The 26846-nt window shown below is 47.1% G+C and overlaps 1 protein-coding gene and 1 long non-coding RNA gene across 2 annotated transcripts in view; one reads left to right on the plus strand and one right to left on the minus strand.

The window, feature by feature from the left end:
* Nucleotides 1–2558: 2558 nt before the first annotated feature.
* Nucleotides 2559–3625, minus strand: LOC108497049. Its single transcript, XR_001874678.1, has 2 exons — nucleotides 3520–3625; nucleotides 2559–2710 (listed from the first exon to the last, which is right to left on the minus strand). It is a non-coding gene; the product is annotated as an uncharacterized LOC108497049 (long non-coding RNA).
* GRK3 (G protein-coupled receptor kinase 3) overlaps nucleotides 3481–26846 on the plus strand; it is a 60289-nt gene continuing 36923 nt past the window's right edge. The window contains exons 1-2 of the mRNA XM_017814373.1: nucleotides 3481–3593; nucleotides 20555–20631. Coding sequence (XP_017669862.1) covers nucleotides 3481–3593; nucleotides 20555–20631 — 190 coding nt within the window. The remainder of the gene's footprint in view (nucleotides 3594–20554; nucleotides 20632–26846) is intronic.

Consider the following 26846-nt stretch of genomic DNA (forward strand, 5'->3'; position numbering starts at 1 on the left):
TCTGTAACATCATCTGTCATCCTGTGAAGCAGAGCAGGGCATAATTAAACATTTAAATTTTACACAGATGATAGGAGGAACTTGCTCCTTGGAAGGAAGGAGCAGCAATGGGAGGTTGGTTTCTTGGCTCTGAAGTGGTTGCACATGAACCCTGGCACTCCAGCCCAGCCAGGCCTCAAGACAGGCTTAAACTGATTGAGCAGTATCAATCACCATCCACAGAAATGTCAGGAGATACTTAAATGCATTCAGAGTGTACCGTATTCTGACCTCTGCTAACCCTGGCATCGATTAACTCTGGGTTTCCTTTACCTGGGGGAATCCCAAGGCAGGCATAAAGCACTGTTTATAAACACATGCAAACACCAAAACCAACACACACGGCATAAAACAACACAAAAGAACAGCACAAACATGGCCTGGGATATAACACAGGCTAAAGAAAACTGCAGTCTTGCACTTGGGGAGTTGAATTTCCCTGCAAAGGAGGAGGCTGGCACTGCCTGTTCTACTTGTTTTGGCTTCCACTTGATTCCACTCTGTAATTAAAAAATGCTCATCCCAGTGACCTTGAAAATACTGGAATATATCACTAAAAAAATATGTATTTTACACACTAGAGGTGTTTACACATTGGAGGTGTTTACATGCTAGAGGTGAGCATGAATAGCCAGAGCTGTGCTGCCTCCCCAGCCGGCGCCCAGGGTGGCTGCGGGGATATTCCACTACCTCCAACTGCACTGCAATCACACTTGGGAAATAAATGGTGCAGAGAACACCTTTTCTTATAACCCACCTCCACTCTGGTGCCAGCTGCTGCTGCCACATCAGCACTGATGGAAACCCAAAAGCAGAAAGAAGAAAACAAGTTCCTTAACTTGGTTGGCTGTCTTCCTGACTTCCTAGAAACTGTCAGCAGGAACGTCTTTGATGTGTGCACAACAATAATATCCAGACAAAAAGGTGAAAATGTAGCACAGGAATAAATAGGAGAGCACTGGGAATCCTAAGTGGCATTTTGGTAACTCCTATTGCTGTCACCAGCACAGTAAAGCCATTTAAATATCTCAGCAAACCTGGGCCCTCCTCCTCTGGGCAGAGACGGTTTGTTTGTCTGTGCTTGGGGTGTTTGGCAACACCGTCAGGTGAGCAGTGAGATCCTCCTCGTGGAGCTGTTGCTTCTGCAGGGTCACGTTTCAGGAAATGAAACCCAGCTCTTTCCGTGGAAATATCAGTGAGTGATGGGCAGAGGGGCTGCAGGAGCCAAACCCTGGGAGTCCCCTCGGAAGAGCTGGCAAAAGGCACGTGTCTGCTCACGTAATCAGGCTAAGGATGTGGTGAGGGTGGCAAACAGTTACTCGTGGCTAAACAGAATATTCCTTAGAACAGCGGAGCCAAACACTTTTGGACCTGTCACTTGACAATGCCAGCCTTTCTCATCAACACAAACATTCTAAAGCTCTAAAATGATCCCACAGATGAGGCACAGACTGTGGGTTTTGCCTTGGTGGATTACCCTAGAGCAGAGACCATCATGTGTACTGATGTATTTACATGTATTCTGATGTACTTATTTAATTAGACAGTAATTCTGCAGGTGTTAATGGGAGTGTGCAGCTGTAGGAGCCTGGATGGCTTCACAGCCACAGTGGGACCTCTCAGGAGTGGAGGGTTGAGCAGGACTGCTCTGCCAGGCTCAGGGAGAGGCACCATGGAAAGGACTTGGAAAGGACCTGAAATAATCATGTCTGGGGGCAATCTCTCCCACCACAGGCCTGCAAGTGAAGAGCCCATGCAGAGGCACTGGAATAAACTTTGCAGTTGGAGCTGTGAGTCTGAGCTGAGCCTGAGGAGTCACAGGAACCGTGTCACGGCCCACAGCCAGCCCCAGCATTCACTCCCAGCCCAGAGGATTTGAAGAGATAAAAATACCCCTTTCCATCTCAGCTCGGCTCAGTGAAACCTTTAAACAGGGCTGGTGGGAGACTTCACCCTGAGCAACCAGGAGGGACACGCCCCAGGTTCTTCCCCGTTTCCTTCCACTCATTTGGACACCCTGAGCCTCAGCTCTGCTCTGTGGCCACTGGAGGAGAAGAAACCTTCCCCAGTGGATCTGTTCAGGTGAAAAATGTTGGCCTAAATTAACATTTTTAACAAAAAGCAGGTTCTCAGACGGTTCATAATGAGCCACATGGTGAAATCCTCCCAGCTGTATACTCTACCTTGCTTTAATCAGATCATTAACTTTCATAAAGATGTAGGCAGGAGGAGTGGCGGCACTTGAAAAGAGCTCAAAACATGCTGAGTTTCAAACTTCAGACTTGTCATTGACTTAGCCTTTCATTGAGCCAATTATTTATGACATATTTGACGAAATTCAGAAAAGAAGGCAGTTGAAATCTGCATATCTGCTTGGCTGCAGTGGAGCTACTACTACATTAAGGAGGAATACGAGCGGGGAGCTCTGCTGGAGCAGAGGACACCTGGGTGCCTTGCTTTGCATGATTATTTGCCTGCAAGCGGTTCAATGAGCAATAATGGGGTGTCACACAGATGAATTTGTTTGCATCCTGTTTTTCTTATGAATATGTTTTAATAAACTATGAGGAAATTAATTCTAAAGATACGCATTTGACTGGGTACTGATGTTTGCAGGCAGCCATCACACTCCTCGCCCCATGTGCTCGGTGTTGGCTCTGGTGTTCCCCTTCTGCAGAACCAAAGAATCACAGAGTGCTTTGGGTTAGAAGGGGCCCTTCAAGATCATTTAGTCAACCCCCCTGCCATATCCAGAGACACGTTCCACTAGCCCAGGTTGCTCCAAGCCCTGTCCAACCTGGCCCTGGACACTTTCTGGGATGGGGCAGCCACAGCTGCTCCGGGCAACCCGTGCCAGGGCCTCCCCACCGTCACAGGATGGAATCCCCCACCGTGTCCGAGACCCCGAACCCCGAGACCCTCGCGCTGCCCTCGGGGGCCGGGACCGTCTCCTCTCGGTGCGGGGTCACCCCGGGCCGCGGCCGCCCCGTCCCCGGGATCCCGGCGGGCGCTGCCCCGCTCCGGCCCCCCCCCGCCCGCTCCATGGCCGGATTTCCCCGGTAGCGCCGGGCAGCCCCGGCCCGCCCATGGCCGCCGAGCGCGCCCCGAGCCGCTCGCGCGGGGCCGCGCCGGCTGCGAGCGGCGGGGGCGGACCGGCCGCCGCCATGGGCCCGGCGGGGGCGGGCGGGCGCTGAGGGGGCGCGGCGGGGGTTCCCTCCTTCCCTCCCTCTCTCCCTCCCTCCCTCCGTCCGTCCGTCCCTCCTGCCGCCCGCCCGGGGCGCAGGGCGGGAGGCGGGAGCGGCCCCCGCGCTCCGCACACGCGCACCGGGAGCCGCTCGGCCGCACCGGCGGAGCCGCCGCCGCCGCCCGCCGCCAACCCCCGCCCCGGGGGCGGCTGCCCCGGCGGAGCCTCCATCTGCAGCCCGGCGGCGGAGCGGGAACATGGCGGACCTGGAGGCGGTGCTGGCCGATGTCAGCTACCTGATGGCGATGGAGAAGAGCAAGAGCACCCCGGCGGCCAGGGCCAGCAAGAAGATCACCCTGCCCGAGCCCAGGTACCGCCCGCCCCGCCGCGGCCCCGGCTGCGCGGCCGCCCCGGCCCGGCCCCCCGGCCCCCTCCCCGGGGCCGCACATAACGGTCCGGCCGTGCCCGGGCACCGCGGCCTCCGAGGCACCGGGTCCGGCCGGGGCGGGCGCGGGGCCGGGCTGGATGTGCTCCGTGTGCGTGCTGGATGTGTTGGGTGTTTTGGATGTGCTGGATGTGTGTGTTTATTTGGCACAACTTCTGCGGGCGTCCCTCGGGCGGCTTAGCGGGGGATACCCCGCTCTCCGGGGATGAATCCCCCGAGCTCGGGGCTTTGTGGATCCCGAACCCGGTGCTCCGTCCAGCGGGTGAGAAATTCTGTCTAAATCAACCGGTAGCACCAAACCGAGCCGCTCTGGCCGTGTTGCTCTGCAGAGCGATTTTTTTTGGTGATGCTTCCTGAGGTTTGACAGGGGCTGCGGGAGGAGGACGGAGCCGAGGTCTCCCTTAGCAGGCAGCTCACGGAGCAGAGGTGCTGGGGCAGGTCTGGACTCCCTCGCCCCGACCTTCCCCGATCTCACCGCGGGAGCAGACGGGTGCCTTGGCACAGCTGAGGTTGTTTGCTTAGCGCCTGGTGCTAAAAGCAGCTTTTCGTCTGAAAAAACAGCTTTTTTCCCCGGTTATGCTTGTGTTATAAAATCACCTGAGCATCGCTTATTTATCGTTGAAATTAAAACTGAGCTTTCCCTCTCTTTCATGGCTCTGGATGTGTATATGTATATTAAAAATGAAGATTTAGCCAGCAAACGAAATACTGCAACAGGAAGAATCTAAACCGAATTTTACTGCAGAATGTGTAGGCAGTTTGGAAGCCTGCTGGTGGCCTAGCCGAGCTGTCTGCCGTGAGCCAGGCATCGCTGAAGCCCTCTTCCCACTTCTACACTCATTTTCGTGCCTTTCTGTTGGAATGCTGGGTAGGACAGGGAGGCTGTGGATCAGGGGAAGGTGAAGGGTGCCTAGCCCCCCTTGCAGGAGCCCTGAGACGTCAGGTAAAGAAGTTTTGCTGTTGAGTTTAAGGTCTGGTTGAGGATGGTGTTACTGGACAGACAAAGGTGCCCATTTTTCTTCCTGGTATGTGTTTACACTTTCAAAAATAATACAGTATCCATAAATTTTTGCCTACCCTGTTAGGCTGAGGTACAGCTTTGCTGGGGGTGCTGGTGGCTTCACATTTATCAGTGCTTTGGTGATGTCAGTTCTGCCGTCAGTGATGTGCAGCAGTGCTGTTCCCTGTTCCCAGCAGGGACATGACCCCTCTGGGCAGGTGAAGGGTGGGATGTGGAGGGTGTGCAGGGGAGGAATAGTCCTTCCAGTGCCATGAGAAATAAGGACACCATTGGCGCTTGTGGGGAGGCTGGAAAGCTGTTGTCTGGACTGACATCCGTCGTGCCCAGCGCGGGGAAGCCTTGTAGCACAGCACGAGGCCCGAGGAACCTGCTGTGCTCTACTCTCCTGCTCCAGTTTTTGCCTTGTCTCAGTGGTTGTTTTCCTGAGCTTGGAGAGATGGTTCACCTGCATTTGGCTCGGCAGGGTGGGAAATGCAGCCACGTGCCAGAGGAAATTTTGTGGAGCAGGGGAGGAAAGGTGAAGGTGAAATGCCTCACTCCTAGAGCTGCCTGTGGAAGAACCTGTTTGCATGAGATAGTGAAGGAAAAGGATGGTTTGCCATCCCCCTGGGCTGTGGTGCTCTGCAGAAGGTGAGAAGCCATCTGTGAGTCCATGGTGCTGTGGGATGGGGACATTTCAGTCACTCAGCACCGGAGTGGGAGGAGACATAACCGAGAACAGAGACTTGCCTCAGCCCGGGACCACAAACGGCTGTAAGATGCTCAAAATGACTGAACTTCTGAGCTACTAACTGAAACCAGGGATTTCCTCATACAGTAGGAAATTGTGACCGTTATTCTGGTGTCAGATACCTTCGTGCTGCTTTCTGGCTGGTTTTTTTTTTGATCCCTCTCATTAGAGCAGACATGGTGTGTTGGGTTTACTGAAATATTCTGTGTTGCTGGTGAAGTGATTCATTTAAAATGACATAAATCGGCTGGTTAAAGGCAGGTTGATATAGTAACAGTAAAAAAAAATACAACACACAAGAGTCCTCTCTTACATGAGTTTGAAATCAAACAGTTTTTCCAGATACTCATTATTTCTGTGTGTGTGAGCAGCTCCTCGGAGGAGCATAAGCTCGTCTCTGTCACGTCTGGCTGCGCAGCCATCCTTGGTCCTGGCTGTCACTGGGACAGACAGCAGGAAGGTCACTGGAATATCACATCCACGCTTGAAAATAAATGTCCCTGCCTTATTGCAGCTCTCTGCTCGCAGGAATGTGTTGGTTTATCTCCTGCAGGCAACCACAGCCCAGGGACGGGTCCTGTGCCGCTGACGTTGTCGCCTCAGAATATATTAAAGGTTTCACCCCTGTTTTCAGTCTTGGCTCCTTGCTGGAGCCCATACACCTGTCGGCACCCTTTTATCTTTCCCAGATAAGGCTGAGGCTAAACGAAGCAAATGAGTTTACTGTAATGCAAATTTGAGGGGGCTTCCTGTTTACAAGGAAATAGCTATAGTGCCGGCAGAATAAATTCCAAGGCTGCAGGCCAAGACTTAGCAGCAAATAAACTACGAGGGTGAAGAGTTTATTGGCCGTGGGGCTGATTATTGCTGAGTTTACGTGAATTATCCTCAGACTGGTTTTGTCCCGAAATCGTTAAATATCAGTTTGGGAAAGAAGGACAGAAAACACTAATGGGCCCTGAGTGCTTAAGGAAGAGGCTTAGTGTGTTTTTATTTTTTTTAAGCACCAAAACAAAACAACCCTTTTTCCATCCTCTGTCATCTGCTTTTCCTTCCCTTCTGCGTTTCCTCCTTTCGTTCCTAAGAGCCTTGCCAAGAGCTGGGAGAGCTGTGGTATCTTTTTGTTGTACATTGTTTCCTAAAAGCCTGTTTTGGGGAGATTTGCATTGGTGAGCAGAAGGTATGTCAAGAGGCAGAATATCCTGCAGAAATCAGGCCTGGAATGGAAGGAAGATGTCCATGTGGAAATATGAGCAAATATGAAACCTTAAATTTTTTCTGCCGAATTGCTGTCAAAAATTGTAAGTGTTGGATGGAAAGGAGTAAATTAACTGCACTCTGAATTTTTTAGGCTATTTATTAGACTGCTGAGGTTTTTCAGTTTTCCATGTAAATGTTACATTTCCCTTATTTTGGTGAAAGGGAGCAGAAGAGCACTGTAGAACAGCTCTTTTTATTTACCAGCAGCTTGTTCTGATTTGAGTAAAGGATTTGCATAATGTGAAGCTGAGAAAAATGGTCCAAGAAATCAGGTAACAAATGAGAGAGGGTTCAGGGCTTGCAGAAGCCTTGAGTACATGCTGCTGTCCTCGCCAGGAAAGTTGACATTAAAGCTTTCTTACTATAAACATCACGTAAGCTTCGGGTGCTTTCGGTGTACAAATACCACGGGCATGGTAACAAAACACAGCATCCATCTGTCCAGGCTTCTCTCCCCGCGGCTGTAGATGTTTCTCCTCTCATATCTCTTTTTCTAACGTGCTTCCAGTAATTACCTCTGTTTCAAGTTAATTTTAATTTTGATTTTTCTCTCAACCTTTTTTCCTTGGTCTCCTGTGTTCCTCTGAATCCTGCCCTTCTAGGGGAAAAAAGGAGCGTGTTGCAGTTACTTCCTTCTTGAGAATCGTGCTTATAATGAGACATTTTTTTCAGATATCATCCCATCCTCACTTCACCTGCAGAGGTGAAGACTGACCCCTGGTACCCATCTGCTTCTTGCTGGGGCAGTTGATGTGCCCTTTGCTTTCTTACCCAGTATTCAGACTAACTTGTTTAAAACTCTGATTGAGGTTTGTTGAACACACAGAGGTTGATTTTCCTTTCCAGTTTTATTCTGAGCTGTTTGTGATTTCTTTTCTTCCTCTTATGGTGCTGAATGTTGTTGAAACGCAAGTGACGTTTCCCGCTCGGGGTTAAGCATCATTGCTCTGTCCTCTTTTGCTTCTGGTTTTACAGTTCTGATCTCTTGGCCTTCCTCTGCTCTTTCTCTGAATTTCAGTTCTTTCTTTGAAGTGTCCTTCAGTGAATTCTTGTACCTCTTGAAACTTCTATAAATCTCTGAGTCCCAGGCTTACACTCCCCTGTCTCTGCTGTCAGTCTGGGTGACTTTCGTGGTGTTTTCTCTGGCGTTGTTTAACGCCTCTGTTGTGTTTATTCATTTACAGCGCTGTCTCTGGGAAAATTTTCCTGACAATTGCTTGTGTAATTTTCATCTTTGTTGCTATTACGCCCATGTCAGCCCTCTCAGTCTTTCTAGGTGCTTCTTTGTGTCGCTGCAAGAAAACCGTTCAGTTTTGGGCTTCTGCAGGTGGCATTTAACTCCCTGAATGGCTCTAGCTCAGTGTCATGGCATTAAAAAGTCCCGTGTCTGCCTGGTGCTGCGGCTGTCCGTCCTTCCTGCCTGCTTTAGTCTGTGCTGGTCGTGTCCATCAGGTCTGCAAAACTCCTCCCCTGAGGCCCTCATTAAAACACTCTTTTGTCATGAAGCTGATGAAGTTTGGCTGTGATTAATCTGCCGTGCTGTGTGTGCTGGTGCAGTGTTTGTGTGTTTACAGGCGATGTTTCCTGCCCGTCTCCCTCTGTCCCTCTGTGTTCCCTTGTCTCTACCCGGAGTGCCCGTCTGTGCCATCAGTCCGTGGGTGGCACAGTGGGGTCCAACAGGGTCTCATCAGTGACATTTGTACCAAACCTCCCTCTTTATAAGCAGGTTGTTTAGGGAATGGAATGGCTTCAGGAAGCCTTGTAAGATCCCATCTGGAGTACTGCCTCCAGCTCTGGGATCCCATCACAGGAAGGATATGGACCTGTTGGAGCAGGTCCAGAGCAGGCCGCCAAGATGATCAGAGGAATGGGGCAGCTTTGCTATGAGAAAAGGCTGAGGGAATTGGGATTATTCAGCCTGGAGAAGAGAAGCTTTGGGGTGACCTAACTGTGGCCTTACAGTACCTGAAGGGCTGCAAGAAACCTGGAGAGTGACTATTTCCAAGGGCCTGGAGTGCCAGGACAAGGGGGAATGGCTTCACACTGCCAGAAGGTAGTGTTAGATGGGATATTGGGAAGAAATTCTTCCCTGTGAGGGTGGTAAGGCCCTGGCACAGGCTGCCCAGAGAAGCTGTGGCCACTCAATCCCTGAAAGTGTCCAATGCCAGGTTGGAGGGGGCTTGGAGCAACCTGGTCTAGTGGAAGGTGTCCCTGCCCATGGCAGGGAGTGGAATAAGATGAGCTTTAAGGTCCCTCCCTACCTAAACCATTCTGTGATTCCATGATTCTGTGATGTTATGCTCCTTCCTCCCTATCTGGTTGCAAATGGTAGAAATCGTCAAATGAACTGTTTTTCTGTTTTCAGAAAAAGATGAGGAGGCCCAGATTCTGCAAAGGCTTCCACATTTGCTGGGCTTTGCACAGAAATGGTGCCAATGAAGGCAGAATTAAACCGGAGATGATACAGAAGATTAAGGATCTGCTGGTTAATTCAGCCAAATTTTATGTCACGGTGCCATTAGCTCAGTGAGGTGTTGGTATCTCATTGAACCTCGTTCCATCTGCTTGTAGCAATCAAGACTGCAAATTATTTTAGTAGAACTTAGAGCTTGACTGTCTAAAATTGCAAAACAGTTTAGGTTTTTGTTTGACATTTACAATGTCGGGGTTTTTTTGGTGTCAAGCACGATTGTTTCTTGATATTTTTACACCACTTCCAGGACTTACTAAAAATGGAATTGAAAAATTTGCAGTAAGACATTGAAACCAGCATTGCAGGACACTCAGACTGTTCCAAATGGTTCCACTGATGTGTAACTTGTGAAAAATACAGAAGGAAAAAGGATTCTAAGTGCAATGGGTTTATAAATTAATCTGTTATTTTTGCAGCTTTACTGCATCTCACTGAGTTGAGCATTTAAGCAAAGAATAAAGGAAGTAAAGTGGGGTGAGAGTGAAACATGGGTGGTTATGTGTTGTAGACCAGACAAGTAAGAGAAGAAGGGTAAGTGCTGCAGGTGAACCTAGAGTAGGCGTGTAGGGAAGCCAGCAGTGTGGGTTTGTGCTTCTCAAGGTCAGAGTACCCTGTTGAATGAAGCTCTGGTGTTTTGCCAGGAGTATCCACTCAAACGGGTGCCCTCAGTGTCACTGCACTTCCTACAGCATTGTTGTCCAGAGATGCAAGTGCTGTTTGAGATGGTGAATGTCTTCTCATTGCAGTGAGGCTCCAGGGCATCTGCCTCTTTTCCAAGTGCTGGAAATACCTACGAGAGTGCTTTTGAGACACTTGAGTGTGCCTTTTGTCCCCTTGCCTTGGATGATTGTGCTGTTCAGAGGGATATCAGAGAGCCGGTGTGAGTGCACTCACTTGCTCATCATTCTTGTCTCCTGTCCTGGACTATCCCCCTCTTTTTTTTTTTTTTATTTCCTCAAGGTATTATTATTGACGACTATGGTCAAAAAGTCCATTGTTCATTTAGTTTAGTACAATTCATAGTATTGTATCTGTTTCAAAGGTTAGTTCACATGTTCAGGAATGAAGAAGTGTGTAGAATCACAGAACCACTAAGGTTGGAAAAGACCTCCAAGATCACTGAGTCCAGTCTGTGACCGATCCCCACCCTGTCAACCAGACCAGAGCACTCAGTGCCACCTCCGGTCATTCCTTGAACACCTCTAGGGATGGGGACTCCACCACCTCCCTGGGCAGCCCCTTCCAATGCCTGGCCAGCCCTTCTGTGAAGAAATTCTTCCTCATGTCCAAAATCTGAAGCTTAAATCAGTAGACTGAAGCTTATCTTACTATTTAGCATTGCTTGGGTGACAAGGCACATGTGAGGGTTCATGTGGGAGCTGCTTGAGGAGGGGGAAAGACTTGTTTTTTTCTGAACTACCATTATAATAAAAGCTGAATATTTGTGGGTTTATGGTGGACTAGTTCAGGGTAAACATACATGACAGAGTAGTGGAATTTTTGCTGGAAATCCAGCCTCCCAGCTTTGCTGTCAGCAGGATTTGTGGTTGTGAAGGTAGTAAGAAACAGCATTCCGAAAATAATTAATTTGGTGTGCATATAGGATGCTGGGGCCGCTGACAACATGTACTTGCTTTTTATCTCAAATTAGCTTTGTACTACAGCACTTTCTTGAGAAGAATGCATGCTTAGGGATGGATATGGACTGCCAGTGTAGGAGGCTGTATGGGAGGGCTCCTGCTTGCTGTGGATGCTGCTTTCAGCTGCAGTTGGGTGTTCTCTGTCATGGGAGTTCAGTTGTTTTTTGTTGTACCTGCAGTGTCCCAAGCCTTAATAACAGACAGGAGAGCATGGGAGGGCGAAGATCCTGTTGCAAAGCTTTAATAGACAAGGAATGAGAGTCTGGAGGAAGGGCACTGATTGTTGTTACCTGTATTTTACAGATCAGGAGCCAGTTAGAAAATACCTGATGTACCTTTGTTCACATGTAGGACGTTTGGCAGGTGCAGGAGTTGAAGTTGGATTTTCTGAGCTTCAGTGGAGGCCCTTGACTGTCTGAGCTCCTGAGCATCCTGTGCTTGAAGCACCTCTGGGCACAGGAAGGAGAGATCCGGCCCTCAGAAAGATGCTCCAATTACTTCTCCTGTGGGAATGCTGTGATATTGGAGCTTATATTTTGAAACACAGACCTTCCCTCGGGCGTCATTACCTTAATTAAGGAAAAAAGTAAATGAGAGTGATCTGTGAGGAGATCAGTGTGCTCTGTTCTGTGCTAAAAACAGAGGGATGTTTCTAGGTGTGTTTTCGGCGAAAGCTTCCAAAATGTGATGTTCCTTTACAGCTATGATACACCTGCGTGATCCAGTGCAGGTGCTGCTGGGACCTGCCAGATGTGGCTTTTCCATAAAATTAATAAACTTTATAGCTCTTACTCCTTTTATAGCTATGATGGCTTTTCAGTGCCTGGACCTTCCCATGTGAAATGGTTTCAGCCAACACTGGAACTATAATATCAGGACACGAGTGTATGCAGCTCTTGGTTTCTGTTCTGGTGAAATCATGTGGAATGGCCTGGTTTAATCTTCTTATCAATAATAGCTTTATTTTTTTTTGGTAATTAATAAAATTACTAAAAAGCCTATCAGGAGCCGTCAGGTCCAGGTGCATAAACCAAATAACATAATTTAATTGAACTAAATTGGTGTAAAACCAGCAGTTTCTAGCTTAGAAAATACAGCTGTTTTCCACAGAAGGAGCTTCACCCCATGCTTATCTAAAAAAAAGAAATCATTCCAGTACTGAGTAAACACCTATATAAATATGCCTTTCATAAATAAATAACAATTTTTGAGAGTTTTTGAAGGAACTGCTTCCACCCAGAACCCCCCCAGTCCCCTTGCAGTGTGCCAGGAATTTGTCCTGTCAGCATGTGTCATGTCCTATTGAGAAAGGAACCGGGGAAAGGGCGGATTTCTCGGGATCTGGTGGAGCTGCTCAGATCAAAGCCATCATTAAACGCCGCAGAGATTCAGTCCAGCATGTGCAGCAGACGGGCACCAGCTGCACAACGACCTCCTGCAGCCCCCGGGGCCTCCGGGGAATGGAGCTGGGAATGGGATTGGAGCAGGAGCTGGGAACGGGTGGGTGCGTGTCACCCGCGGGGAGCTGCTACCTCTGCTCAAGGTGCACAAGAGAAAAGAGCTCCCGCAGCTTCTGCATCCTCCTGGAAAATTAAAAAACTCTGGGGATTCCAGTAAAATCCTCAGTGCTTCAGACCTTGGGGGAAAGACACCCCTGTCCCAAGGGGCTGAGTGCAGAACGAGCCTCCGCGTGACGGCTCTGTGGATGTGACTTGGCTGCTGTTGTTTGTTGTGTTTCTGCCTCAGTTTCAGCAGGAAAAATGAGCTCTGGGAAACAGGAGTCCGGGTTAAACTGAGCCCTAAATGGAAAAGGGTGATGGTGGGTCCAGCGAGCGGTGGTGAATGGAGCTAGATCCAGTCGGTGCCCAGAGGAAATGGCTTCGAGTTGTGTCAGGGGGTGTTTAAATTGGATATTGGGAAAATTCCTTCCTTTAAAGGGTTGTCCAGCCCTGGTGCAGGCTGCCCAGGGCAGTGGTGGAGTCTCCATTCCTTGGAGGGATTTAAAAGCTGTGCAGATGCGGCACCTGGGGACATGGGTTAGTGGTGGCCCTTGCAGTGCTGGGGAATGGTTGGACTCGATGGTCTTAGAGGGCTTTTTCAACCTGAACAATCCCATAATTCAATTAAAAGAAGATAAAACGTGGGTGAATGTTTTACTCTTGAGGTTTCAAGTGTCTGTTGAAAGAAGCCTGGCTGTGCCATGGGCAGGGCATGGTTGTGTTTTGGGAGGATCACTGCCATGGAGTTGGGATGTGGGGCTCTGGAGGGATGTGTGGCCTTTCAGAAGGGCTGGTTTCCTCTGGGGGAGAAAAAATACAGGAGCATTCCTGTAGTTTTAACTTGTTGTTTAAAAGAGCTTTGAAAGATCTGATTCTTGGGCCACATATTTCATCCCAGTTTTCCCTTTTGGTCAATCTTGCATTGCTAAGCCTTTTAAATGCACTTGTACAAAGATAAAAAAACAACCTACTTTTGGCTGTAGTGTCTGTGGGCCGTTCTGCCAGTGCTTGTTGACCCTGTCATGCTTTCGGTTCAAAGGCCTTTGGGGCAGGATCTTTGGTCCAATTTTAGCAACTTTACGATGGATTTGGATAGTGCAAATAAACTTTTAAAGTCTCTGTAAAATTTCATCCTGAGCCTATAAATGAATAAATAAATCAGAGGTGATTGTCAGCGTTGGCCGTAGTTCTTGGTCTCTCAGTCAACGTTTATACTTGCACGCTACTTTTAAAGAAAGTTCTAAACATCTGAGATCGGAAGAGATTAAAAAAATTGGCACGTCTTCAGTAATTTTGTATTTGTTTAAAAAAAAAAGTAATTTATGATTGGTGAATGACTTAATTGCAGTCGGAGCGAGGAGATGTGATTTTGCTCTGATTTCTCTTTCTTGTAATTTCTCAGCAGCAGCAATCTGGTGGAAGGGCAAGTCCTTGACACTGCAATTTGGTGTAATTACTCCTGGAAAATTCATGTACTTAGAAGCTTTTATATTAGTTTCAGATTTCAGCACTGATAATGCCAGTGATCCTCAAGGAACATGAGGCTGGTGAGTGTTGTGAAGTTGTAGCTACGCAGCTACTGCTTTTGGCTCCCTCCTTGTAAACTTCTCCATTAATATAATTTGCATAAGTGAAGCTGCTTTGTCTCCTGACGCAGGGACCAGAGGGGGGTGTGGACAGGTGTTGCTGAGCTTTAATCCCTTCCATCACACAGGGCTCTGGGGTGAAATTTGTTGTTAATCATCCACGTCAGTTCTAAGAGCATTAGTTCATTGCAATGAAATGAGTTGGCAGGGGGCTTGGTGTGAACTTCAGGGGGTATGAGGGCAGAAAATGGGGCAGAAAATGGGTGAACTTGGGACAGAAAATGGCAGAGCCCTATTCTGTCCTGTGGAAGGGGTGGTATGCACATGGTGTGCCATGTTTCTGGAGAGAAATCAGAGTTTGGGTTCACTCATTGCTGCTTTGTCAGCTGGTGAGAATGAGAGTAGAACGAGCATTTGAACTAATTAATCACAGAATCACAGAAAGATTTAGGTTGGAAAAGACTTCCAAGACTGAGTGTGATTCTGTGATTTTACAAGTAATAGATTATCAGGTTAAATGGTCTGATGGTCATTTCTCATTTTCTGTGCTGGAAATTTGCCTGATGAACTGCCGGAACCAAAGTGACAACATGTAAAATAGCTTTTACAGCAGCTGAGAACCAAGTCGTTTTGGAGAAGTATTGACTTCTGCTGAACTTTGAGCTGGGTGCAATCTGAGAGGAAGCAGAATGAAATGGGTTCAATGTTTTGTGAGTGCTCACTGTTTATTACCTCTGACACAGGAATAAGTGAAGGTGACTGTGTGATGTGGAGAAGGGATGCTGGGAGTGCAGAGGGCAGGCACTGCGAAAGCTTGGCAGGCACAGCAGTGGCCGTGGAATTGCTGAATATCTGGCATTTTCCTGAAATAATTGTAAGTGTTTGAGTAGTTTTTGGACATGCCAGGAGCCATCAGGACCTTAGTGTGCCGTTGGATACAGGAGCCACACATGGCAGAGGGATGGTACCTGCTCTGACGACAAAGGAGGGAGAAAATAAATCCAGCTTTATTTTACAGACTGAGCAGATAAAGTTTATGACCTGCCTGCTACGATACAGGAAATGTTGATAGAGTTAATTTCTGAACTCTGCTCCCCTCAGTCTCTGTAAAGCTGCTGTTTCATTCTTGTTTTGTATTTCCGTTCTCCTGTTTCTGTTTCAGCCTATACATGAATGTATTAGTGGCTGTAACTGCTCATTCTTAATGCAGCTCTGGTTCTTTAATGCTGGCAACAAGACCAGACATTCCTTTCTCAAGCTATGGTGTGTATATGTGCACCTGTACAACAGATAACATCCCACAAATCTGAACTCTTATTGATTTGTAAGAAAAAAATCATGTGCTTTGGTGATAAATAATTAAGAACTCCTTTAAGATCCAGTAGTAAGTAGCTTCTTGACTTAGTTCCAGTAGTAGGAGTATGTATATGGATACATTTTGTCACCTCATTCTTTGCCCTTTCCCCTTCCAAGGTGTGAGGTACTTTCAGAAGAACTCCTGTAACAAACCTTCAGGGACAGGATCCATGTAAAATGAATAGCAGAACTTTTATAGAGTTGTAGACTGGTTTGGGTTGAAAGGGACCTTAAAGGTCATTTCATTCCAAATCCCTGCTGTGGGCAGGGACATCTTCCACTAGAACAGGTTGCTCCAAGCCCTGTCCAACCTTGCCTTGAATACTTCCAGGAATGGGGCAGCCACAGCTTCTCTGGGTAGCCTGTGCCAGGGCCTCACCCCCCTCACAGGGAAGAAATTTTTTCTGATATGTAATTTAAATGTACTCTCAGTTTGAAGCCATTCCCCTTGTCCTGTCACTATGTGGAAAAAGTCCCTCCCTATCTGTCTTGGAAATACCAAAACAAGTGCTGTTTGTTTTCTTCTCCTCTGTAACTCCTATTTTCTCCATATTCCCACATCCATTCTGGTCATGCTCCTGCTACCTGTGTGAACTGGGGCTGCCCAATGGGCTGTTCCTCAGGCTCTGGTTGCCATCCTGTGGGTTCTGCTGTGGCAGACACACTTGCACTCCCAGCAGAAGTTTAATTTCCCTTGAGTGCCATGCTTATCCTTGGAGCCACAGACTATTCCTGATCTGTTACAGGGCAACAGCAAGAGTGATTGTTGTTGGCACTGGCTCTGGTTGCAGCCAAGGACAAGTCCTGGCTCTGGGTGAGCTCCTTTCCAAGGGACCTCCTGGTTTGCTGCTGCTGCTGTAGCTCATCTGAGAGGGAGGATTGCGGATGCTCTTGCTGTGCACGTGTCCTTTTCTGTGTTGGAAAGAACATAATGTGTTTTCTTCTTAGTTTTTCAGACATGTCTTGGAGTAGACATTTTCCGCCTGTACCGACCTTGGCACTGCGGCTGCTGCCTGTGCCCTGCCAGGCTGTCACAGGCAGCAAGAGCTGTTTAATTACAGGATGGATTTTAACCTTGAAGGTTGCCTTTCAGCGGCGTTCTTTGATCAAGTCTGAAAGACCAGGATGCTGGCTGGAGTATCTAGAGCTTCAGGCTGGAGCCTGAAGCTCCTTTTAACAGACTTTTCAGCTCGTGCTTGACATAAATCCCTTTTCTGGGGAGGCGGAGGAGCTGACCAGGTTGGAGTGACCTGTGCTGCTTGCAGAGTTCATGGTTTGATGGTGATGCAGATAGTCATCCTCCTGCCTGCTCTGGGCAGGCAGCGTGCTCTGACCTGCTCCGCAAGCCCTGGGGCGTTTGTTCAGCTCAGTCTCTGAGGGCAGCTTCACCCAGGGGCTGTAAGAGATGCAGGAGCGCTCAGCTGCCCACACTCCTGGCACCAGTGCTACGTGGGGACTGTTGGCATTGCTAAGGATCAAGATACTTGTCTCATTTGCAAAAAAACCCCTCTCCCAAAACCTCTTTACTGTGTCACCGCTACGTGAGTTGTCTCTGACCAGCTGTGGGGTGGGCACTGCTGGACGTCTGGCCCTGGGGCTTTGCTGTGCTCCAGGTACCTGCTTAATGTGGGCCCAGTTAAATCAGCAAGTCCTGGAATGACAGAATCATTGAGGTTGGAAAAGACCTCCAAGATCATAGAGTCCAACCTGTGCTGATCCCCACGTTGTCACCCAGCCCAGAGCACTGAGTGCCACGTCCAGTTGTCCTTGAACACCTCCAGGGATGGGGACTCCACCACCTCCCTGGGCAGCCCCTTCCAATGCCTGACCACCCTTTCCATGAAAGAAAAGGTACCCAGGAACAGGTACCCAGAGTCCAAGTTGCATGTCTAACAACATTTTAAGCCTGATTTTTTTTTTTGATTTTCCCTAAATATGCTTTTCCTAGTATTTCAGTTGACTCGGGGCCTGTGGACCGCAAACGGAGCGTGTCTGAATTTTTTGCCGTTTCGTATTTTTTCAAGAGCTTTTGCTGCAGTCCAGTCGGATATACTTTAGTTTCTGAAGTCTCCCTGGATTTCATTTTTAGCCAACTTTCGTTTCTGCCCATTTTGAGTGCTGCTATTAAGGTAGATCATGCTGTGAACCGAGATGAACTCGTGCGAAAGCGGCCACTTCTCGCATTAGTGCATGGTTTGCGCTGACGGCATCTCTGGCCGGGGAAGGCTTTTCAGAAATGGCTGCGTTTCTGTGAAATGCAGCTTTTAGTCCCAGATTGTTTACGTGTAGGGCAACTAATGAGTCGATAGACAAAAGCAGAGAGGGAACCTTCCTGTTTGTGGAATGTGCTAAGGTCCATTTTAAAATATTCCATCCTTGTGAAGGATACACGGACTCTGCTTTGTTTCTTTGAACTCAATGGGATTTTTACCTTTTAACTTCCATGTGAGAATTAGGAGGTGATTATTCCGGGTAGTCATAATCCACTCCATGTAATTTATTCCTATTTATTCATATGGATAAGGAGAAATGATTTTAAAGGGATGAGAGTGTTGTTGAGGAGCTGGAATGCAGTGTGGACTCCTGTAGCCTGTGATCGTTTTACAGATTTGTTCAGATTCTGTTGCTGCAGAAAACATTTTGTTCCTTTGACACGTTATCCATCAGACCAGAAGTGTGAGATGTCAGGAGAGGAGGAGAGGCGCTGGAGAGATTTGCTCGTTACACAATCAGTGTTTTCCTGGACACTTCAGTCACACGTTAAATTTTCATTATCTTCTCCCATTGTCTAGACTAAGATCTGTTGATGTAATTTCTTGCAGTGCACTTGTTGGAGCAGAGGAAAGCTTTCTTGATGTCGTTATTATGAAAAAGGCTTATTCTGTTACTAATGGTCTGGTGGTCAGTGGGAACAGGACAGTGCTGGTTGTGATGGCAGCGCTGATGGCTCGGGGCAGCCAGGAGGCCGAGGAGGGGGAACTTGGGGGGCTTTAGTGACTCAGACCAAGCTTATTTATCTACAAGAGGGTCCTTCTGTAAGCAGGACAATGGGAAGCTGTGGTTGGAAAAAGACTTAGATTAGATATTAGGAAAAAATTCCTGCCTTTGTGGGTGGAGAGGCCCTGGCACAATTGCTCAGAGAAGCTGTGACTGCCCCATCCCTGTAAGTGTTCAAGGCCGGGTTGGATGGGGCTTGGAGCAACCTGTTCTAGTGGAAGGTGTCCTTGCCCCGGCAGCGGGTGGAATGAGATGAGCTTTAAGGTCCCTTCCAACCCGAATCAGCCTGGGATTCTGTGATCTCTATTTACTGCTCCCTCTTTGTTTGAAATCAGTATTTTGTTTAGGTTGTTAAAATACACAGAGAGCAGACCCAGTTCTTAAAGAACAAATAAACAGCAAGTTCGTCACTGAATAATTTATCATCTCAAACCTGATTAACAGTGTTTAGCCCTCCCAGTTCTTGTCTAACTTGATGTGGTGGTTGGCCTCCAGAGTTCTCGCTTTGGATCGCAGTGTTCATAGATCTGTGTTCCATGTGGGCCTTGGAGATATACAGTAAAACTATTAATAGGATGGTTTCCTGGATGGGGGTTTAGGGCCTTCCAGCAAAGTTCTTGGCTTTTATTATAGACTTTTTTCTGTTCAAGTAATTCCTCGTGCCTCAGGCCCTCATTTGAGAAGGAGTGTGGATACTTTCCTCCCTCAATGGATGAGATATTTGTTAATAATAGTGAGGTTTCTCAGAGGCTCAGGTGATGGGGTCTGTGTGAGCACAAGAGAGGGGATGGTCTCTGAAGTCAGCAGGGCTCTGCTGCTCACCATGACTGCACAATTATTTGTTAAAGAAGAGACCTTAGAGAAAAAATGGATGAGAAATAACCACAGTAATTCAGTTGTTCTTCTGAAAATGTTAAAATTTGTCTGCAAGAACCGACCTGTTCATTTTTATCCCACATGAAATAGTTTGGAGTCCACGTTTTACAAGGATTAGGTGCTCAGTCTTGCTACTACAGAAATAGGAGTGATATTTAATGGTTTAGAGCATCAGTATTTTGTACAAGGTTATTTTTATGATAATACATGGTATGTATGAAAATATCAGTTTTAAAATTGGAAACAGAGAAAGTCCAGTGGAATTTTGACTTGATACTATGACAATAGAGTTGTTTTATCAAGGCCCAGCATGACTGGCCTGCATTGATTTTAAAATTTATGTACTTGTATTGTTGCCCATATGAAATTTTTATAGGCATTATATTACAATGAATATTGAGGTTACTTGACAAATAAAGGAAATCTTTGTTAATGTGGTTTAAATGAGAGATGGTGACATTATAAATTAGGCAAAGTAGATGTTAAGTGCACTGCAGCCAAGTGAGGTGCCTAATGGAGCTGCTGTTGGCTCATTTTCTGCTGATCCCTGGCAGCTCCAGTGTTAAAGCCTGAGGCAGCTCGGAATGACTTGTAAGTTTGTTTTACGGGAGCTAAAACCTGATGGAGGAATAAAGAATCAAAGTGGTGAACAGGATGCCCCCTGGGAAGTGCTGTGACCCCAGAGATCATCCCGAGGCCCAGACCTGACATGGTCCCTGCCCTGGGCAGCCTGTACCAAGGCCGGAGAGCCCTTCAGAGGAAGGAATTTTCCCTGATATCCAACCTGAACCTCCTCTGGCACAGCTTGAGGCTGTTTTATCTCATCCTGTCCCTTGTTCCCTGGGAGCAGATCCTGACCCCCACCTGGCTCCCCCCTCCTGTCAGGGAGTTGGAGAGAGCCAGAAGGTCCCCCCTGAACCTCCTTTTTTTCCAGGCTGAGCCCCCCCAGCTCCCTCAGCCTCTCCTGGTGCTCCAGACCATTCCCCAGCTCCGTTCCCTTCCCTGGACACACTCCAGCCCCTCAATGTGTTTCTTGTCCTGAGGGGCCCAGAACTGTTCCCAGCACTGGAGGTGCCTCAGCAGTGCCAGCACAGGGACGGGCACTGCCCTGGTCCTGCTGCCACACCATGGATGGTACAGGCCAGGTACCACTGGCCTTTTGCCCACCTGGGCACATCCTCGGGTCCTTTTCTGATGAGCAGCTCTCCAGCCTCTCTGTCCCCAGCCTGGAGTGTTGAGTGGGGTTGTTGTGACCCAAGGGCAGGACCCAACACTTCACCTTGTTGAACCTCATTGCCCTCAGCTCATTCATCCAGCTTGTCCAGTCTTTTACGTGGATATTTCATTTCATTGATCCTTTTCTTCAAAGTATGGTAAAGGTCTGGTTTAAAAAAAGCAATTTCAAGTAACTCTTCTTTTTTTTCCTTGTCTTCTTTTTTTTCCTTCAGTATCCGCAGTGTTATGCAGAAATACCTCGAGGAAAGGGGTGAATTAACCTTTGACAAGATCTTTCATCAGAAAATTGGTAAGTCCTATTGCAATCAAATGTTACTCATGTGAATATTTTAAAGATTGGTTTGGTTTTTACATTTCTCTGTGATGACTGCTGAGAAATCAGTGCTGTAGATGATCTGAAGAACCATGGAACAGGACTTAGTAAAACAAAGGTCTTCAATAAAACACAATGTTGTGAAAGGGAAGAAGACGAAGCAAGGCAATCTGTCAACTTCAGGTTCTGGAAAACTACAGGGAAAATAATTAAATTATTTGGAAACATCAAAGAGAAAATTATATTACTTGGTATGGGCTTGTCAACAATATAATGTGTCACATCAGTTAAACTTTTTTTCCTCCACAGAGGTAATGAGTCTGTTCATAAGGGAGCAGGAGTAGGAAAGATCCCAGATGTATTGTCTTGACCCTCTGACGTCATGTTCTTGCTCACAACGAGGGGAGATGTGGCCTGGGTGAAACCACTTTGTGCTGGGGGTGAAACTTTGGGAAAGTGGACTTGCGGAGCAGTTGATCAGTATTCCATGGAAGGCTGGATCCAGGGAGTTTGCACAGGAACGTCAGTGTTTTAGTTAACTGTGAGTGCAGGGCTCAAGAACCTCTGTCCCCTGCTGACGTGCTGTGACCACACCGAGGACAAGGGCAGAGTTACAAACACTCTGTAAACCACAGAAGGGGAAAATTGCAGTGCTCCACAGTCAGATCCAGCAGTGCCCTCCCCAGCTGTGCCGGAGCAATCACACAAACACAGGGTGCAGAACCTCGGGGTGGGTGGACGTGTTTCAGTGACTTGGCTGTGACACGAGCCTTGGGTTGTGTTGGCTCAGCTGGATCACACAACTAAATATAAAATCAGGGTTGTAGCCAGTGAGGCATGTGAAATAATCCTCTTCTGGCAGAATGTTCTGTCCATTCTGGCACTGGATTACAAAATATACATGGACCTGCTGGGGAGAATCCAGGAAAGAGCAGTGGGAATGAGCAGACTTTGCTGAGCAGTCTGTTAAATGTGACCTACAGGGAAGTATTGAAATAGGGTGTGATGTGGGTGGCAAAAGGGAGAAGTGAGGTTGAACATTATTCAAACCCAGAGAAGCTGTTGCAGAAATGATGAGGTTAGTCCATTTTCCAGAGGCTTAATGTCTCAAGTAAAAAAAAATCTGGATACAAAAAAACCTGTTTGAGTAGCAGGGTGGGTAGTAAAGCAGGGAATGGATCTCATGAGGGGCTTGTGAAATCTTTGTCCAGCAGATCTGCGGAGTGGGTTGGCTGGGACAGCACAGCTGCTCCTGTCTTGCAAAATGAGGATTAGGCTGGGAAGACTCAAGGAGGTCAATGGTTTTATTCCTGTCTGAAATGCACTGAGACTGCAGTGAACACAGTGCTGCTGTACCTGGTTTCCTAGGAAAGGTGGTGACACGGGGGCATCTTTGGGTGATGTGTGGTCTGTTAGGTGTGCATGAAACTATGACTTTGTATTGTGGCCAAAAATTTTACCACATAAATGCACAGATACCTCATTTGCTTGCACTGACACCTCAGTGTGTGCTTCAGTTCAGATGCCTGTGCTGAATCATTAATATTTTGCTGTAGCATGGCACTTGCAAAATAAGCGGAATTTTAAGCAACCAAACACAGCCTGGCTTCAACTGAGCATGTTTGGGGACAGTGAAATGAAGAAGTCCTTTTTTTTTTTTCCTCTCTAAAAAAAAAAAAGAAGTCCAACAGGCCAACTTCTATGTAATAGGTATTTATATTTATGTAATTGAATGCTTTTCATTACCAGTTGGTTCTGAAAAACAGGACTGTTGCAGTTATTTTGATAAGTTACAGCAATTATAATTAGGTAACTGGAAGTTTGGGAGGACTAGAGCTTTCCTTTCTTTCCCTCATGTTTGTAGTAGCCATTGAACCTGGAATTTTAGAGCCTGGAGTTCCATTAACATATTAGTTTCTTGCCCAGATGTTGAGCTGCAGAGCTAGAGCTGTGCAGAGAGGAGGGGTTTTCTCCTCCTCTCCCCTGGTACTGTCAGAGCAGGACTTGTCCTGGATAACCTGGAAAGAAGGAGCAGTTCTGTTACCGCTTTGCTGGAGTTTCAGTTATTTCTGAAACTGAAGTAGGATTTAGAATGGAATTAAAAAAAAGATTAAAGCTAAGCACGACTGTTTTTAACAGCAGACTTGGCATTGCACTGAAAAATATTCTATTTCCTTACTGTGGTTGTTCATTTAAATTTTATTGCATTTTCTAGCGTGTTCTTTGCCATTCAATTAGCTCTGTTTCCAGACATTAGCATAATTGCTTGTGGTAAAGTACCTGCAGTTTTAGGCAAGCATTATGCAAAAGGCTGGTGAAAAGAAATATGGGGAGGTAATTAAAAGTCTAATCACTTTTTTGTTCTGCTTGTTGTCTGTTTGTACCGCGGGGATGTGGCCAGACCACAGGTAGGGCAGGTCCTGGGCGTGCAGGTGTGGGGTGGAGTCTAAATGAACCCGAGTGCAGTGAATCTGAGCTGTGATTCTGCTGGTTCATCCCTTCCTGCCAGCTCCTCGGGGCCGTTGTTTCCTCAGCTGAGGAGCCATCCAGTATGCACTGCTGTATCCTCTCATACTGACTATAAAACTGCGTCGTGCTACTTGGTTTTAGCTTGGCAAGTGCTGTAGATGAGGACTGTTAAGCTTTTTTTTTCCCCCCCAGACATAAATTCTTCCTCACAGCTCCAGGTCACTGTTTTTTCTTTAGTTTTCAGTATCCTTTCAAATGTAAACCCAGGCTTTGATCAGCTGTCTGATACAAGGACTCTGATGTCATGCAGAGTGTTCCTGTGGATGTTTCCCTATGGATGTGTCTAATTATGGTGCTGGTCTTATCATCTGCAAGTGTTTATCTTTAATGAGCCCTAAAATCCTTTTAGAGTCAATGCTTTCCAGGTCCCACTGTCAAAGCTTGGCCTAAATTTCCTCCCTGCCACTTCCTTCAGGTGTGCAACTACACAGGCAGCTTGGGCTTGAAAACCAAAACCTTTAGGATCAGATTAAGAGCAGGAAACTCATCAGAGGGGACAATGGCCTGAAGGCTTAATCATATTTGCATAAACAAACATCTGTTCTCTATTTACATCTTTTCCCTCAAGAAGGCAAATAAGCTGCCCTCATCTCTTGACGCTGGCACTGCTGTTTGCTGGAGCGATGCTCCAGAATGATCTTGAACTCTCTAAGAATGGCCCGATGAGTCAGAGGACGTGAAGCTCGTTGGAGCACCCTGACGAGAGCTCTGGCAGCACTGCCAGCCCAGCACAGCCGGCTGTTCCTGCAGAAGCTGCTTCCTCCACCAGCAGAAGCCTCTTGGGGAAGTACAGCGTGTCTCGAAGCCGAGTGCGTAACCACCTTAGCTGGTTTTCTTCTTACCACATCCTGTTTGCTACAACACCAGATTATCAGTTTCTTTAGAAAAAGAGACGTTTTGAGATGGTTTTGGAAGTGTCCAAGGCCAGGTTGGACAGGGCTTGGAGTGAGCTGGTCTAGTGGACAGTGTCCCTGCCCATGGCAGGGGGGTGGAATGAGATGAGCTTTAAAGTTCCTTCCAACCCAAACCATTCTGAGATTCTGGTATCCCAATATCCATAATTTATGTGTGGAATGTACTCCATAACTGCATTAAGATTGCATGTAGAGTCCTTCTCGTGCTCCCTTGTCCTGCAGGGTGGGCACCCTTAGAGAGCCCCTGCTCTCAGAGGGCAGGTGGGAAATGAGCTGTCAGGAGTGTGGCTGCAGGGCAGATCAGGGTCTGCTGCAGCCAGGGTGACTGGGGGCATTATAGGGAGTCAGTTAGGTCATAATGTTGCTTCAGAATAGGATTGTTGGTTCTTAAATGCTTTGGAGCAAACTTGCTGCCACTTATAGTTCAGTGACTCTTGTGTCTGACACTGGGCTTTCAGGCAAACTGCATCTACCTGTGAGGGAATTCCTGAGGGAATAAAGCTGGATTAGAAATCCTGGGATGTGATGCTAAAGCATCCTACAGCTTCGTGTCCTGCTTCGGTTCAGCCTTGGCTTCTCTGATGACTGTTTGGTTCCCTCCTGAAGGCAAATAAACTGCTCTCATCTCTTGAAGCTGGTGAGATACGGTGGTTTGTCTACACCCCTCTCAGTTTCTCATCTCTTTGCAGAACCGTTGGGTTTGGGTCTTGGGAAGGATGAGAACAGGACGTATTTTAGCTGTTTCAGCAGCTGGTCTTGCTGAAGTGTAAGTTTTTCACCTTGCCTAGGAAGTAACTTGCAATTTTTTCCCTTCCTGAAGCTGGATCTTTATTTTCATCACTTGTAGAAGAACTAATTAAACCAACTTGTAGGTGTCGTGTAACAAGTTGCAAACATTTTTTTTCCCTATTTACCATCCACTTTTGCATAGTGAGGGATGATCTTTCTTTGGTGATTCATTTCACTGTCTTTCATATCCTCCTCAACCAGCAGGCTCCAAGCTGGAGGCCTTCCCAGCCGGGGTGAGCATTTTGCCATCTGCACCACTTCTGCCTCCTACCCACACGTAGCTGGTGAGGGGCTTGGAGGCTCCTGCTCTGCTCCCCTCATCCTGCTCCCCTCAGCACACACCCTGTGGGTCCTGAGCTCTTCAGCTGAGCTTCCAGAGCGTTTGCTCTATTTTGTAGATCCTTCTGCACAGGGACTTTTCTGCCTCAGCTCGAGGGAAACGTGCTCCTGACCCTTCTGGCTGCTGTTTCCTCCAGCTTGGTCAGGGACAACTTTCTGTTTAAAAACAAAAAAAACCAACCCAAAACTAGGGTGTGAACAGCAACAGAGGTGTTTTTTGGGGCAATGAATCATGCTTTCAGTTGCTTGTTTCTCTAGTTGTGGACTCATTTCATTATTTCAGAGCTTTGGTGCTAATCATTAGAAAGGAGTTAAAATCTGTTGAGAAAAACATTCTTGCTCTTCCTCTTTGTGCTGGCAGTGTGGCGGTGCACTGCACTCCCCGAGCTGCCTAAAAATAACAGGCTGGGAAAAGTGCCTCCCTAGAGCATTATTTAAGCTATTGTTTAATTTAAGCAGAAGATCTATGTGCTGTTGGCATTCTGGACTAATTAAATAGTCCTCTGAGGAAATAACAATGAAGGCAATAAAACTTGGTTGGGAGTAAAGAAAAGCACCTGAGTTTTTGGCTGTGAAGAGAGCAGTGATGACTTTTCTTAGCTGTGTCATGAGACTTGTAGCACTGCTATAATTTTGCTTTATTCTGGTACTTTGATGTTAGATAATGTGCAGCCATATAGCAGGGAAAATCGTTACTTGGTGGGTTTTCTGTAAAATCAAGGAGCCAGGTTGTTTGTTCAAGTGGTTTTTCTCTGGGGTTCCGGTTCTGACTTGGCAGCCACCACACAGAAGTAGACACCACCAAAATTAGGAAGTTGCTTTATGATCAAAAAATGACATTTAAAATGCTGTTTAAAGACCGATCTTCTTCTTTCTTGTGTTATTTCTTATTTTCAATACAAGTTGAGACTGGAGCTTGGGTTGTGAACAGTCTGCAGGAGGCTCTCAGGGATCTGTTGAAGCCGTGCTGTCCTTGCACAGTTCTGTGATCAGTGGAAAACAACACAGAACCCAAACCACAAGTAGTTGTCGGAAACTGTGTGACTGTAAACCGAAACAGAAACCGTTAATGTGAGACATCTCACAGAGGAGCTGCTCCTTACACCATTCTCTCTGCTTCTATCAAACGGGATGGAACAGTGAGAGAGAGAAAATCCACCCTCAGAGCCTTCTAAAACTCTGCCCATTCTGCTGTTTTCAGTGTTTTTCGCCAAATTAGTGTTAGATTTATGATCTATTTTTTATGTCATAATTTCAGTGTTACTGGAAGCTACATTTCTTTCAAAACCCTCTTATTTTGTGGTAAAATAAAGTGGTGCTTGGCATGAATTACATTGGAGATTGTTTAGAGGGATGTTGATGGAACTCCCACTGTAGATTTTATGTGCATTGGAGTTGTCTGTCTTGATGTCAGGGATAAAGAGTATCCAAAGTCACTATCAAAATGCATGTATTCATCTGGGTTTTTCTTCTGATGATAAATAATTGAGCATTTCTTTGTTGGGCTGCAGCCTGATCCCCTGCCTGCCTTTGTGGGGGGTTGAAGATGCTCAGTTGTGTGATTTCCCAGGGGAGCTGCAGATTAAATCTAAGCTTTAAAATAGGAAAAATATATATCCT

Source organism: Lepidothrix coronata, unplaced genomic scaffold, assembly GCF_001604755.1.
Source record: "Lepidothrix coronata isolate B3197 unplaced genomic scaffold, Lepidothrix_coronata-1.0 Scaffold44, whole genome shotgun sequence".
Taxonomy (NCBI): Eukaryota; Metazoa; Chordata; class Aves; order Passeriformes; family Pipridae; genus Lepidothrix; species Lepidothrix coronata.